Raw genomic sequence first — 16,159 nt, 5'->3', positions numbered from 1 at the left:
GTTTCTTTTTTAAAGTGCTGCTCATTTTGAAAAGTGTTAACAATTACTGCATAATTAATACATCAGAGACTTAAAATTAATAAAAAGCCAAAACATTTTTAATAAAATGAAAAAAGTCAAGCAACAGAACTCCACATGTCCACAGAGCTGAGCCATTTCAGACTGTTTACACATGGAGAAGGAAGGCATGAAATGACAATCAACCAAATTACTTTTTTTTTACAAGAAACATACAAAAGGTTCAATTTACATGGTAATGTAACATGTTGTTCATACTGAAGGTATCTGTAAAAGGAGGAGTTTTTGTTTACTGTTCCAACAGGGACGTACTTGAAAATGACTAATTTCAGATGGAGCCCCAACATGAGCTTTATCTGTTAAATTTAACACAACAGATATAGCTGACAAACAAGGGCCTGCCTTTTTAGAAAATGTTATTTAACTGGAAATGAGCCTGCTTTGTGTAAAAAAAAAAAAAAAAAAAAAAAAAAAAAAAACATGGTGCATAGTGACAATAGTGTTGGATACTGTGTTTTTAACGACCACCTGCATGTGGTTGATGTGGGGGGGGAGAAGCTGAGCTGAAAATCAACAGGGCTGACAAACAGGGGGTAGTGCGTATGAAAATGTTGAATCCAAATAAAAAGGCCTCATGTTAAAACCGAAATGCACCAACAATGGATTAATAAGTGATTGGTGGTTAAATGGCTGAACGGATAAATGAACAGATGGGGTTGGGTGGGGCGGAGCCGAGCAGGGCAACGTTTCACGCAGCAGACCGTCGACGGATGACAAATGTTCCTCTCTGCAGCTGTCCGAGGTAGATCCGCATCTTCGTACTGTCGCTCGTCTTCCTCACCCAAATCTGGACGACCGACACAGAAGAAGAGTTTAAATTTATGAGTGTTATGACCTCTAAGGATACACAGATATTGTGGAATTTGCAAATACTTGCGTGAAAACAAATACAATGCATCCACATGGGAAGAGTAATTATGCGTCATGTAAGGTTTAGCTGCTATTGAATTCAAAGTAAGCTGAATTTCATTGCTTCAGTGCTATGCCACCAGACCTGGTTTACGATTATGGTAAAGTTGGAAATTAGCCCATTTCCTTTCAGGTTTTATATATTAAAACAAATGTTTTTTTCAAAGTCGTAAAGATTCAACATTTACCTTGAGAGTTTAAAAACAACATTTCATTAGTTACTAAAACATATAACAAAGCTAAAACATAGTAATTTGTACAGTCATGGGATAAACAAAGGCTACGTTTGCACTGCAGGGAATGCGACCCACATCTGTCTTTTTCCGATCTGTTCAACCCCCAAACAAATCTGATCTGTGCCACTTCCAGATGTGATACTAATTTGGATACATATTGGATTTTTTTCAAAGCGTCTGCAGTCTGAACGATCATGTCGCATTTTATCCATCTTTTACGCCACTCCCCCGTCTCTCACTAAAACATCCCCACACAGTAGCAGTTAGCGACCGTTGTTAATAGCCATGCTGCTTCCTTCTTGCCTTACTTGGTCTAACTGTGGTCTTCATATCGTCCTATTACTCAACAGCTTTCTAATAACAAGGAGAGACGCTGGCCGGTATCAGCATTTTTTTTTTTTTTTCATTTTGAGTTTTTTTTAACAAAACTTTATTGAACACTTCTAGAAACATTTACGTTCACCATTACTTCCGTAAACAGTGACCTGTTCTGTGACGTCTCCATCTCTTATCGTTGCATGTGGGTAGCTTTGAGGTCTTGGACCATTCAGACAGAAGTCTGATGATGGCCGCATACAGTGGTATGAACAGCCAACTCGAAAAAATCTGATTTCAGCAAAAAATAAAAAAAATAAAAAAAAATCGAATTGAGCATCAAGACCTTCAGTGTGAACATATCCCAAGTCAAGTTTTGATACTTCGCTTTAAGAGGGAAACTCTTGGTCAGATGTCGCTAATCAAACAGCATATCCTAAAGCTGCCGTTTAGGATATGTTGGTATGTAGAACACAGATCCCGGTTAAATACAACATCATGGAGGAGACGACTTTACTCGGGTAAACACGTAAAGAGGAAAGCATGTAAGGCGGTTGTAATGTTCAAAGGCATTGCAAATAAAAACAAGTTAATCAGCATGTTCAATGTTAAAGCAATCAGAAAAAAGACTGGACAAGCATGAGTCGCTTCAAATGGCTTCCAGGAAAAAGGCTCTTCTCTTCTTAAGAAGAGAAGAGCTCCAAACGGCTCCACTAGTAGGCTTTAAGCCACACCTCTGCTGTTACTGAATAGTATCAAGTTTGGAAGCAGGTTATAAAAAATAAAAAAACGGGGGGGCTGAGTGGAGTGGACCTGGCGTAAATGGAGCCCGTGGTGAGGAGGGTTCAGTAGAACATGACAGCCTGACTTTGATTTGCTAATTTTCGTCCAAATTAACCGCCAACAATTCAGGAGAGATGACATCAAAGTAACGATGCTTGGTCCTAACACAGCAAGAACAGCAGGGGGGGGGGGGGGGGGGGGGTGATTCGGGCTGGTTATGCAGCCACTCATCTATGATAACTTCGCAGTCATTAAATGGGCCATGAACTTCACTGCATACCGAGGTGTTCTGGATTCAAAGTCACGCCATCTGTCCGACAGCTGAAGTTTGGCCAAAACTGGGTCATACAAGCAATAAAGCTCAGTCGTAAAAAAAAAAACAAAAAAAAAAAAAAACAAACGGACCAAACCTCCCCAGAACAATAGGAGAGGCTGGGTCAAAGCGAGTACTTCCAGTTATTGCTGCTAATGTTGGTTCTGCAAGCAGAATCATTGTGTTTACACAAAGCTTTGCCATTGTGGCTTCATCATAACTTTGAAAATAATTACTGAGTCAATTCTGTTGTTTGTATGCATGAACGTATGATGTGCAAAACCTTAGAAATGACTGTGGCTGTACTTTTTTTTTTTTGCCATGACAATAGGTCTGAAGGAGGAATACGAAGAGCTGATCAGACTCAACTTAGCCCTTTTCGTCGCACAAGATAAAAGTTTCATTTTCTTACTCTTCTGTGGAGTCTGATGGGTTTTCAGGTGCGCTTGCGGCTCGTCTTTTGGGATCCACCTTTAAAAAACAAGTCGCTGTATTCTCTCACCGTCAATAGCAGCGGAGACTCAACAAAGTAGCCAGGTGAACAAGAGCGTGCCGCGTGTCACGCTGACGTACGCACCCAGAGAATACGACCCGAATTACACGTCAGGTGATTATAAGGCCGTGTATGGAAAAGAAATATAACATTTAACCTTTAAAACACGTGCAATGCTCTTTTAAGCAAAGGAACCAGTTCATCTAATCAGCCAGGAGGTTAATTACCATCAAATCATTGTTAACATTTTACAACTAAGGTTGGCCTGGAGTTGAAGTCTTCTCCCTTCTTTTAGGACCTACAGCTTCATTTAGTCATAAAGAAGAGCTTACAGAGCATTTCATCCGCTGCTGAAGACCAAGGAACCTCTAATACACAAGATTAGCAATTTCTTCACTGAGCATCTGAACTAAATCACAGCCAAACCACTCGGTGAGCGAGGCTAATCAAGTAAATGGTATTGACTGCTATGTGCAACATTAAGGTTGATGAATCCTTCTGGTACTACACAGATTTTAATGATCACAGGGTAACCGGCTTTAGTCGAATCCTGGGGGCCAGCAAGGAGTTAATGACACTCAGAAACTGAACCTTACCTCATTGTTCCCAACTGAGCTGATGACACAGCTAATCTTTGTGTTGTCCTTTGACTCCAGGTAAATGGCTTGACTCTTATGGTACCTGTCACCATGAAAAAAAAAAAAAACTGTATCAATGCGTCACATTCATAGCACAGAGTGAGCTGCAAAGGTAGTTTCACTGAGCTGAATAAACCACGTTTGTCCTAAGATGGCACCAAGTAGATAATTGGATTCAAACCTCCAAACAAAAAGTCTTGGTATTTTTTTATTTATTTTTTCCAAAGGCTCCTAACTGTCAAAGGATGAAGCAAGAAGAATAGATTGGCGCTGAGAATATTTGATCATTAAGAGCCTACTGAAGAATAATGACGCACGCATCTCCCTGTGGCACTTTGCGACGGCTTCCTGGTTTCCACGTCTTCTTTAGCCAGGAATAAATGAGACTTTGCCTTCAAAAGGAATGCAGCACGCACCTCACACCTTGCTCCTCTCCACTCTCCCCGTCGACGCCAGCAGCTAATAGCAGTGAATTCTATCATCTTCTTCCCCCTTTGAAAGGAAAAGATGGCCGGACTTCTCCGATTCAGACGTCCGCTCTCAAACAGGAGGGTGTCAAGGCTGTGCCCGCTCAGAGGTTCTTTATTATCTTTACATACGAGTCAAAGCAGAACGCAACACCCGTCCCTATGCGGACAAATTCCCCAAGCGGAGACTTTTCACGTTCGTACGTGACTCAAGGATTGCTGCACAGTCAGTAAAACCTGACGCTGTTCACAGCTGACGAAGCGTGTGGAAGACCAAAGCAATCTAAAACATGTAGCAACGGGGCCATCTAGTGGCCGTGCAACTTAAGACTGCGCCACAGAGAATCACAATCTTACCTTTTTGATAAGCAGATCGAAAAACTCACCATCTTTTATCGTAGTACAGTTTCCCCTCTTCGATGCGGGCCTCGTAACGCTGTGAGGGGTTCTCCATGGGAGCCGAGGGCACGTGCTCAGGAGATGAGGGAGACACTGAACAGGGAGACAGACACAGCCAGCAACATCACCAACACATGCAAAAGTCATTTATATGAACAGCTAGATTGTTTTTCCAGGTTTGGCAGAGTTGTTCCAAGACTGTCTACGGCCCTAAGACGTGTTTGAGCGGAAGTGAAGCCCATCAGCCGCAATAATGAAGCCATAATGAGCTCTTTTACTGGCTTGGTTTTAAAGCCAGGATAAAAATGAAACTGCCTTAATCCAAGAGTGTGCGTTCTCTGACCCTTAAATTATTCATAGGTCAAACGGCCAATTTATTCCGTACCCACGTTTAAACCATTCCTGCTTCCATTTCATCCCTGGAAACCAACCAATCCAAAACACTATATTATTTCTCTTTGTGGTCGAGTATTTTTGATGAACTGCGGAAATCAATACAGCTCAAATCTCACGTATAACTTAACAGACCTGAATACTGTTCTCTGTGGACTTTGCACTGCACCATATTTTCATTTATTGAGGGTGTGTTCCCCATTTTGGTTAGTTGACCCTTTTAAACTATGAGGAAATAATCATCCCTGAACAAAAGAAAATAACTCCTGCTAAGGGAACTGATGCGATGGAGTGAAACCACAACACATCCTTATAGTAGAGATAGAGAAATACTTCACATCATCTGTTGTCAAAGCAGGCATGAAATGTTCCCAAGGCAGGTATATAATAATGCATGGTCAGTTTAAGTACATTTTTTATTATTTATATAGCACAAAGTGCTTTACAATAATCAATAATCTCACATCAGACCGTGAGAAGAGCTGTAGGGCTCTAGAAGGGCAGAGATGTAGACGGTGGTTTGACCACAAATGTCCGGAAAAGTAAAGACTAAAATTTTAAATTAACTCTGAAATCTGCCGTATATTTCAGACCATAAATTGCACTGGATTATAAGGTGCACAGTGAAATAACGCGTCTATGTCCACATTTAAGGCGCACTAAATATTCTTCCCAAATGTGTAATATTACTCCGCCCCTTCACGTCCACAGCTCTCTATCCGTGTCTGTCAGGAGGACAGAGTAGCTGGACTACACTGTCCTGTTTCTAACATAAAGCCAAAATAAATGTAACTTTCATATTGAATTAATTTACTAGGTTTATTGTTGCTAGCACGCACTCCTTACATGAATGCACTTCTAGTTTAGACATTACAGTCAGGCAGTCTTGTAGACACCTCAGGGGTACGATCACATAGTGACACAGTGTACCGTAATGCTGCTAATATCCATTGAGTGGAGCGGCTTCATTGCTAACCAGTCATACTTACACATTTTAACAGATTTTTGAGCGCATTGTACCACATAAAAATCGTTCAGTAAGTACAACGACAATCATATTTAAGGCGCACCGGATTATAATCCGCACCATCAACCTTTAAGAAGATTTAAGGATTTTAAGTGCGCCTTATAGTCCGAAAAATACGGTATATATGCTCCCGTCCATGTCACAGTGTAGCAAATGTAGAGCCCCCGTTGCCACCGTCACCACTCCTTTAACCAACGGCTTTTCTTTTTATGTTTTCTCTGTTAATTGGTTCACAAACTACCACCATTGTTCATCCTCGTCAGCCATGTTTATTTATGAACTCACGTTTGACCTCGAGAGGTTTCATGAGGTTTCCTGTCCGACCCTCTGCAAACCTGTTCTACTACGGTTGTTGTTGCTTTTTCCAAAACCTCCGGCCTCGTAGGTTTTGAAAATCTGCCGACAATTTTTAAATCTTCCCGTGGCAACCAAGCATTAAGGGGCAAATGTTTTTCACGGCGCTGTATATCCCTAAGGCACAAGCAGTTGTGAAGCCTTTACAACTAATAGCAGCCATTGAAGGTGAGCTCCGACGTACCTGGTCGTTTTGGTGACTTTAGCTGTAAAAAAAAAAAAAACAAAGAAAAGAAGAAGTGAAAATATTTAAAACAAGTTTTACAAACTGAAAATTAGACAGAGGTTTGTTCCAACATTGTGAAAAAGAAAACAGAAGCACCAACCTTATTAAGTGTTCTTAGGTCTTCCATTATCTGCTCGTCTGTTAATAAATAATTTAGCTGAGGTTTGAAGAGTCAAGGTAGACACTTTGAAGACAAAGCGAAACAAAGCCGTTGTAAGCGTCAATCTAAAACCGAGGGTAGCTCATTCTACAAAGTTCATGTGAAAGGATATCTGGTGCAGGTTTTCTTCTCTTGTCTGGTATTGGGACCGGATCATTGGGCCGTCTCCTCAGCTTCCTGGTCATGATTGGTTTTACCTCCATCGAGTCTGTCAACGACAAATACAACGGGATGCTATAGTATTATCATCATCATTATAATACATTTTAAACCACAACCTTATCTAATTTTTATATGCTGATTGCATCCGTTCTGACTTCCTCAATGCAAAGGACTCCAAACGAGATTTCAGTTCCTATTCAATTCCATCTATTTTGGATAATATGGAGGAGCCTGACCTCATTTCTTCACAATCTATTTTTAAAAACATGTTATTTCCCATCTTTATTACTAAATAAAAACAAGTTAAAGGAATATGACATTTACTGAACCTAAGAAGTCTAAACCCATTTGCTGGGAGCAGCTACCGTGTGTGACGCTGGGTGCATAAACACGGTGTATGCGGGGTCTTACGGTCCTAAAAAGCCCCAAATTTAATCCTTTCATCTCTTCTCCTTTCAGGCCTTAAAGGCTTTAACAGTCCCAAGTTTTTCATACTGGAGCTTAAATTACATTTGTTTGGCTTTTTGCTTTCCACGATCGTCACTTTTCAGAGAAATGAGCGGGCGACTTTCATTTGTTCTGTGCGCCGGTGTCATGGCTGAGAAATTCTGGTGCTTTTAAGCTGCAACTAAACGACCAGAAAAGCTGTTTTGTTTAAAGGGAATTTCTCACCAGACATACAACCTTCCTTGAAACAGACCCTGGTAATGCTAGTGTTAATGCAATTTGTTTAGGGAATCAAAATCAACTGATCTTGTTATGTTGTCCATTACAACCTCTTTCGTCAGGCAATAGTGTTTATTTAACAAGGTTTGATTGAACAAAAATAAATAAATAAATACAGATTTTGATAGTTGATACCCCCGTTCATCAATAATAGTTAAGAAACTTTTTAAAAAAGGCCAACAGCAGCAGTGTATGATGCATATTATTTTTCAAACACTTGTTTAAATTAGAAAACAGGACACTTTAACGTGTTAGTAGTGAGAAATGATATGAGTTTAAGCAAGATGTTGGTTACTTGGAACAAAGTACACCAATGTTTTACCAAGCTACGGTTTCAGAACTAGTAGAATTTTCTGTCATACCGTTCCTACAGTTTTAAGTCCTATCAGTGAATGCTGCAGATCAGAGTTTTGTCAGTCTGCAGGAAGCAACACTGCTGTGCTGCCCCTCCCCACCAGTTGCTGAGCTCAATTGGCTTACAGAACTTATACTTTTTTTCTTATTTGGTTACAAGAAAGACAAATTTAACCTGTTTGGAAATATTCCCTGTCCAGAAACTTACAAGCAGCATGTTTATTTACCTGTTGAGTGCTGGTTTCACTGGAGTAGACACTCCAACTCATTAATCAGCTAATAAAAACTTTGTTTTTTTAACCAAAAGTTATCATACAGTAAGAATCTCATACAAGTCCATGCCTTGTGTCAAATAGTGTGTTTGCTTTAAAAGGTTAGTAGGTGTAAAAACGCTGCCATTACAAGGAAGAACCTTAAAACGCACATTTAAAAAAAGCGATAAGTAATACTGACACCTTGTGGCTCAAATCGGTACAACAGCTTGCCAATCACAACAATCTAATATGATATTTTAAACGGTGTGCTGGTTTTGTTAATTTTTACTTCCACAGGACAGGTCTATGATGTTATATTCTGTCCTATTTCTGGTCCGCTTCGTTTGCTGGCTTCCATGTCCGCAGGCTGCTGCTCTTTTGCAAAGATAAAATGCCAAATGCTGCGCTCTGTTTTGGGAACCCTGGGAACTCTCATATGATTGGCTCAGGAACCAGGAAGTAAACACGGGCTACACACTGAACCAAAGTCAGTCCAGACCGTACTTCTAGGTTTGAAAAGGATAGAAAAACGTGACTAAGACTTTGTTGATGGAGAGGACCGATTGTTTACAGGAAATGTTACTTCCATCCCAGGTGAAAAATTAGAATGATTTAGGTTGATTTTACAGTAAATATATCTTACTTATAGCTCCTTTAAAAAGGTAAAAATTATGATTCATTTACTTAAGGCGTTATGAACGTTTTTTTTAATGAAGTTTGTCCTGAATTTAAAACATGATGTCTTGAAAAAGTTTTAGACCCTGTTAAAATGTAACTAGCTAGAACTTGCAGAAATCAGAGTAATGCATAAAATACATGGCAAACGCACAGGAAGTCTATCTAACGGCAGCCAACTTGACTTGTTGGAAACACCAGTGTAAAAGCAAAGGCTGCATTCCACTTCTGCGTCTGTGCATGCTGGTTGTTAGAATAAGTGCAAAAGCAGAACTTCATCTAAATGGAATGCAACCCCTGGGAACACACCTGCGTTCTCCCTTCTCATTTAAGTCAAGATGGCTGCCGGCTGCCATGAATCGGGCTAATAAATGCTGACTGGGGTGCAACCAGAAACATGCAGGATGTCATTTAACCAGCAGTGTTCAAAAGTACAAGCTGTAATGTTCTTAAGAATGGTCAAAGTGAAGAAAACTGAAACATGCCTCCTCCAGAACCAGATAAGCTGCAAAGTTAAAACCAGGCAAAAGAATGCCAGAAGTCAGACTTCACTCAGTTTTTTTTTTCCTCCAAGACGAAGGAACTGAGAAAGAGTTTGATGCCTCCAACTTTTCTGATTTGCAGACAGATTTCTTGAAGTTACTTTCTTCAAGCAGGGTGACAATTCCCTGACATCTTATGTTTACAGTGAAATTATATAAAATGTTAGACCATTATTTGTTACCATTATTCTAAAATCATAAACGGCTTAAAAAAATAATCAGTTCTTCTGGTTGCCTCTTCATATATCGCAACAGATTCATTGTTTGAACAGCAAAACAACTTGTTGACATTGGAAAGTATTTGAGGAAATTGCAATTATTTAATTATTGTGTATAAAAAAAAAAACTCTCCTTACCCCCAAACAACCATTACAGAAAGGCCCAAAATCAGAACCTCACTTGTTTTTTTTTTGTTAATTTTACTTAATATTGTGGTCTAAACCCAGAAAGTTCTTATACCAAACTATTTTTCATCCCATTTTATTCTCTTCTGCTGATCAAATCCTTGATGAAGAGTCAAATTCATGTTTACTTACCACCCGTTAGCTCCATTGTTAACTTCTCATTCTCAATCATCTTTTTCTTTTCCTCCAGCTCTGCGATTAGGTTTTCCTTCAGTTCAACCTTTTTATCATCAAACTCCTTCACCGCTGCCTTCTTCTCTTTAATGTAGTTCCTCTCCACCTGTTCCGTCTGCAGAAATTACACCGACAGTAACCATGTTTGCCTTTGAATTGCAATTTTTTTTAAGAAAAAGAAAAAGACATACACAACATCTATTAGGTTTGATCAAACATGCTTACCTCAAGATGAAAAAACAATTCTGCAAAGGAAAAATAAATAAATAAATCATTACTTAATCTCAATCCCCAGTACACTCTCAGGCTGAAAGCTCTGTGGACTGTATGGTTTGTTTTCTTCTCATGTTGTGAAATATTAATATTAATTTCCATCAAAGAGAATTTATAAGCAATCCTTTGAAAGGCCCCTGATTTCATTTCCATCAGCCAGATAATGAAAACTAGGCAATAGGTTTCCAGTAGGTGGTGTTACTACATTTTAAGAATTAACAATATTTATTGTTACCACATGTTACCATGATGGCCACACATTTCCTGAGATGCTTGAGCGTGCAAAAATAGTCTTTAGGGTCTGCTGAGGCTACATTTCCATCATTAGCTTACTTTCTGTTAAAGGTTTTGGAAGGAAGAAAAACCAAAAACAATGCATGTCACCTCTTTTCTGGAACAAAAATCAAAACACTTTTCATGCAAATGCAAAAAATCCTTTTACTGAAATTATAAATACGGTGGCCTGTTTGTCCAGATTGTATGAATTCCAATTTAATATGTTGGATCATAACTGATTTCTGACCTAAAAACAAACAAGATACAGCCAAAAAAGTATATTCAGTGTGTTGACAGATATATCTATGCACGTTTGTTATATAGTCTCCGCCTGTCTGCTTTTCAAACACAACATGCCTTAAATAAACCTTGGCTGTTGTAATTTTTCTTCATTGATAAAACTGCATGCTTTTAGGAAAACACGTGAATATTGGGACTGACCCACGCTTTAACCACTGTTGATTTCAGCTACTATAATCTAAATCAAATGCGGGCAGTAACATTTCATTTAACTGACCAAATATATTACTGCCGTGCAAGATACGAGTGCATGACACTTGAAATGCTAAAGCTACCAAATGCCACGATTAGGAATTGTGATCATTTACATACTGATGTAGCAAAGATGGCCGCCAGTCTGTGTTTCTGAACAATCGGCAAAAGATGAGAGGGATAACAGACGAGAGTCTCAGCAAGACCATTTCTATAGCGGTACTATCGGTAATAGACAGAAGGCATTTTGTAGAAAGCTATAATCCTCTGAGTGCTAAGTTAGCTAGAATTAGCACTGGAGAACAACTCAAACTGAAAAACATCCATTCATATCCATGCTATAACACTGTTTTATTAGAAGTTACTAAACATCTACACTTTCACAAAATGTTGTAAAATGTTGTTTATCCAGCTAATATGTTCCCCCCACAATTAAAAAGGTACTATATGCAATGTAAGGACTTTTAAGAATAGAGACGTTTCTAAGCATGCTGGGAAACGAATCAGTGATTGTTTTAAAACACTGATTAGGGCTGTGTTATATAAAATAAAAGAATTCCAATTCTGAGTCAATTCTCTTATTAATTCTTAAAGATCGATTCCTATAACCACTGATCAATTTTAAAAAAAATAAATGCATTTTCCACTGTGAACTTAAATGTGTGAGCCAGCATTTCCGGCTCACGCTCTGCTCCGGGAGGTGAAATTTCAATGTCATATTTTTAATAATGCACCAGGTTAGTGGCCAAACAGCAGTTGTAGATATCTCACTGTTTTCTACCCTGGATCTGTTTGGGGTTTCTGCCCCACAGCAGGTTTGCCAAAGCAATTGTCTCAACACTCAGGGAGAGAGTTTGGTCCTTACAGTCGCCATTAACTACCAATTCCTTATTAATCTGCTGTTGAATGTTAATATAAATCACATAAGATGCACCAGAGTATAAGGCGCACCATCAATTTCTGAGAAAATTTAAGGATTTTAAGTGCATTTTATAGTCCGATAAATATGGTACTTTGTTTCATCATTTACTCAGCCAATGGTTACTGGTGTAATGACGTCTGACCGGTAAACATCTTTCCCATCTTTTAAGAGGAACACTCCTCCCATTCTGCTTCGACATCTATTCTGCCGGGTTCATCTGCGGCCTGATAATCAGTTAATGCACCCACCGCAGCGCGGGGTACTCCAAAACTTACAGTAACCTGCTCTCAACATGACTATATCTAAACCAAAACACACAGCATGTTCTTGCCTGCATTTCGAAGCCTCTCTTTGTACTGCTGGTCCAACTTCTTCATCCTCTTCTGATACTCCTGCAGGGTACCTGCAAGGATAAAAAAAAAAAAACAAGAACTTGGGTCTTTTTGGATATGCTCTGGTCTTACTGACTCTTCTAATTCATTCTATGAGACATGCCGTTTTGTGACTTTGAGGTGCAAAACATAATATACCCTAGATTTCAGAAAGAAACAATAAAAACATAACCTAGAAAAACGTTTTAAACCAGTATTATATAAAATTCTCGCAATGTCTTCTGATACGCTGGAAGGTTTAGGACATTCGTCACCATAAACCCTGTTGTGACGGCAGTGACACTCAGTCACCACCCACCCACACCATATGCTCGACTCAATCCACATATTGATGCACAGACAGCAACGTTTGATGGAGGATTTCACCGTCCACATCAGTCTGAGCTCAAAGGGCTCTGTGGAAGCCGCTAATGGTGCTACAGAACTATAAACAGCAATCAGCGGCTAAGAAACAGCGTGGGTCCATAAAACAAAAGAGACTTTTTAAAATCAATCTAGCTGTTGGTTTTCTTTTTAGCTTCGCAACAAAATTGCCACTTATTTAACTCTGATTTTGGAATTAATTATTTCTAACAGACTATAAGCATCATCCAACTCATCAAAAACCTTATTTAGTACCTTCTTGTAGCTGCTGCAGCTGTCGTTTCAGCGAGGCTAATTTATCCTGGTACATTCTGCAAAGAAATTAACAATAAATATCACAATACGAGGGGGAAAAAATGCAACTTTCGATTAAAATCTAAAGCAAGAACGGGTCATTTATAGTTCTTTTATGCGTCTTTTTTTTTAAAAAATCACTTACTGTTCCTTGATTTCGACGTAGTCCTCCTCGTCGTGTTTGGCAAGATCTGTCTCACTGGCATCTTCAGTGTCTGGAAACAGGAATGACAGGGACTGAATTAAAAAGAAAATCAGCAAACACTCTGAATCAAAGTTTAACACACATGTCAGTAGTTTTGCCAGCAATCAGAAATGTTTGCTATGGTGACAGGCAGATGGGGGGGGGGAGAGAAACCTGCTGTATGCAGTTCAAACAACGTGCGTGGCACTAGTGAGGTAATGGTGATCACCTCTACGCGCCCATTACGTGTTTAAATGATAGATCAGAAGTCTAGATTTGTGAAATAACAACAGTAAAAGTTCTGCAAATATAAAAGTGAATGTGGACAAATGCTGCAGCGCATTCCGGTTGGTTTAAAAGTCAGACGACAGGGTTAATAAAAGCGTTTTAGTCAGTCAAACTTTTAGCATTTCCCCGCATGGGATGACTTCTCAGCTCATTTCGGTGGCGCTGTCAGTCCACCGGTAACTCTCTGAAACACAACGCTAACACGGTTTACCGATGCTAACCGACGTGTCAAACCGGGAAGCACAAAGTTTTACAGCCAAGGGTCGAATTAGATCGGTTAGGCTTATTTTATTTTTATTTTTTATCTCAAAAACAGAAACAAACGAAACAAAAGAGAGTGGGGATGGGGGGGAAAAAAGGGCAGAGTTAAGCTGACGCAGCAAGTTTCGTTTTCAGTTAGCATTAATGTGCTAGCTGAAGTTAGCTCCGTCTGCTTTTACGGAGAGTAACCCGGCTGTAGCTCACAAGGACGCCAGAAACACGCCAGAAGGAGCAAAACAACAGGACAAAAAAAATGAACCACCAAGCTGTTCGTCCGGGTGTCAGTGTCGGGAGACTGGCTAACCTTGTGGTGTTGTCATCGCCTCGGTTTTTTTTTCCCCTTAATCCCCCTGCCTTTCCTTTATAGATTCACCGCAATCCGTCTGGTCTGAGTGAGGAGTGTGAAAAGGGCACAGCAGTGGACACAGCAGGCAGGCAGGCAGGGCCAACCTGTCAGCCAACGTCACCGAGCTCAGTGGCTGGCTAATTAACGCCGTTTACCGTGCAGGGGGAATTATGAGGATCACAACGCGTTATGTGTTTATTTGGGAAAAATAAAAAATCCCGTAAAATTACCAATCTGCAATAAAAAAAATAAAAAATGCTGCATTCTCTTATCACATTTAGATCGTTGATATATTAGTTTCATATGGGGCGATGCAGTAATTACAATCAATACAGCGTTGGTGGAAATTAAAACGAAAAATAATAAGGATATATGTATTGTTCGTTTTAATCGTATTAATAAAAAAAGGTGCGTGCTAAAATTGGAAATAAATATTGCAAAGTTATGGCTTCGATTTAGTTAGCCGTTCAAATGGCAATGTCAAATTAATTAAATGCAACAAAACGTACAATTACCGCCATGTAACTGTGTCTGTACCTCTGTCACGCCCGAACTCCCCCATTATGGGACAATAAAGGATTTATTAGCTTATTTTCAGTTAATAAACGCATCCACCGACACTGTATGTGTGTTACAGTTCTGGGGGTGCTGGTCGTCAGCAACTCAGGCATCAAAGTTAGTCTGGAAAGAGCATTTATTCCAAACTAATGCCCAATGAAGCACCGGACATTTGATTGAAATCAACTCTGACTGGTGATCAGCAGGACATACATATATATATATATTTTTTATTAAAAGGAACCAAAAATAAATAAATAAAACGAGAAGTTTCTGTGTAAAACATTGGTCTGCTCATTATTGTTGGATTTAAGTGTGAGATATATATATATATATATATATATATATATATATATATATATATATATATATATATATATATATATATATATATATTTTTTTTTTTTTTTTTTTTTTTACTATTCCTTCATGATGCTTTATTTATTTTACAAAAATTCACATTATTCCATATATCTTATGTTTAATATCGATATTTGGACTTTAACCTAAAAAAAAAGGTAAAATAACACTATTTCCGCTAACCATTTGTACACTATAAAATAACCTTAACATTCTGTTACAAGTAACACATAGCATAAATGCTCGTCGTCTAAAGCCCTAAATATGTTTTCAGTCCATAGAGTCTAAAATAAAAGACGCGCGGTGGAAAGAAAATAGTTTCAAGCAAAGAAACGACCCACTTTTTGTTAGCTAATAATCAAATGGGTGGAGACTATAGTTGGAGACGACATGCTAGCGAGTTAGCGTACAAACAAATTACTATTGATGATTCTAGCAACGAAACTAAAGGCACAATTGAACCCAAAACATGCCATGCATTGTTGGATAAAAAAAACATTTTTTTAAAACGCCCGCCTGGAGATATGTATATAGCTACATTTCTGCAACAACCGCTCATTTTCCGTTTCTTCTCCAAAGAGTAGACGGAGCCCGACAGTTAATGTGCTGCTGAGGATTCCTTCAAACGTTTACCTTCTTCGGAGTCTCTTCCCCTGAAACTCCGGTCATCGTCGTCATCCACGCTGTCGATCTCCTCCTCGTCGTTGTAATAGTCCACCATAGGAGAGATCAAAGCGGAAGCCATTTATCCGTTTGGATGTAAACAAACATGAAATAAACAATCGGTTTGTGTTTTGCAGGCTGCTTGAAACTGCGCCTACAACTGGTAGGACCTCTGTAGCCAGAGCTGTCCACGTTTATGCCTGTAGACAATTCCTGAAAAAAAAAAAAAAAAAAAAAAAAAAAAACACGCAGGATTGTTCTGTTCAAAAATTTCATTCAAGATGAGAAAGAGCATGTTTAACAGCAACCTACGTATGAGACAAAAATAAATAAATAAAATAAATAGTTTGAAGAACATTGGAATTGACCAGTCTGTAAACGATCGAAATACTCTCTGTGTTGGTA

General features: G+C 39.0%; 1 protein-coding gene across 2 annotated transcripts; it reads right to left on the bottom strand.

Moving 5' to 3' along the window:
- Positions 1 to 76: 76 nt before the first annotated feature.
- Positions 77 to 15,929, bottom strand: suds3 (SDS3 homolog, SIN3A corepressor complex component). Of its 2 annotated transcripts, none has more exons than XM_012879313.3 (12): positions 15,725 to 15,929; positions 13,240 to 13,309; positions 13,056 to 13,111; positions 12,377 to 12,448; positions 10,308 to 10,327; positions 10,041 to 10,197; positions 6,904 to 6,999; positions 6,732 to 6,793; positions 6,590 to 6,611; positions 4,619 to 4,724; positions 3,724 to 3,808; positions 77 to 865 (listed from the first exon to the last, which is right to left on the bottom strand). In XM_012879313.3, the coding sequence occupies exons 1-12, from the start codon at positions 15,834 to 15,836 to the stop codon at positions 767 to 769; spliced, it is 957 nt and encodes a 318-aa protein (XP_012734767.1). In that variant the 5' UTR covers positions 15,837 to 15,929; the 3' UTR covers positions 77 to 766. The 2 variants fall into 2 exon arrangements, with proteins under 2 accessions (XP_012734767.1, XP_012734774.1); XM_012879320.3 differs by lacking the exon at positions 15,725 to 15,929 and adding an exon at positions 14,132 to 14,268.
- Positions 15,930 to 16,159: the final 230 nt, after the last annotated feature.

Source organism: Fundulus heteroclitus, chromosome 12, assembly GCF_011125445.2.
Source record: "Fundulus heteroclitus isolate FHET01 chromosome 12, MU-UCD_Fhet_4.1, whole genome shotgun sequence".
Lineage (NCBI taxonomy): Eukaryota > Metazoa > Chordata > Actinopteri > Cyprinodontiformes > Fundulidae > Fundulus > Fundulus heteroclitus.
This window is presented reverse-complemented; position numbering and strand designations above follow the sequence as displayed.

What these genes read in the sequence shown, in the direction of transcription:
- suds3 (XM_012879313.3), bottom strand. Translation starts at nt 15,836, where the DNA reads ATGGCTTCCGCTTTGATCTCTCCTATGGTGGACTATTACAACGACGAG. An exon ending in AATTGTTTTTTCATCTTGAG is followed by an intron (nt 10,198 to 10,307) that starts GTAAGCATGTTT and finishes TAATTTCTGCAG; the next exon opens with ACGGAACAGGTGGAGAGGAA. An exon ending in AAAGTCACCAAAACGACCAG is followed by an intron (nt 4,725 to 6,589) that starts GTACGTCGGAGC and finishes CTCCCTGTTCAG; the next exon opens with TGTCTCCCTCATCTCCTGAG.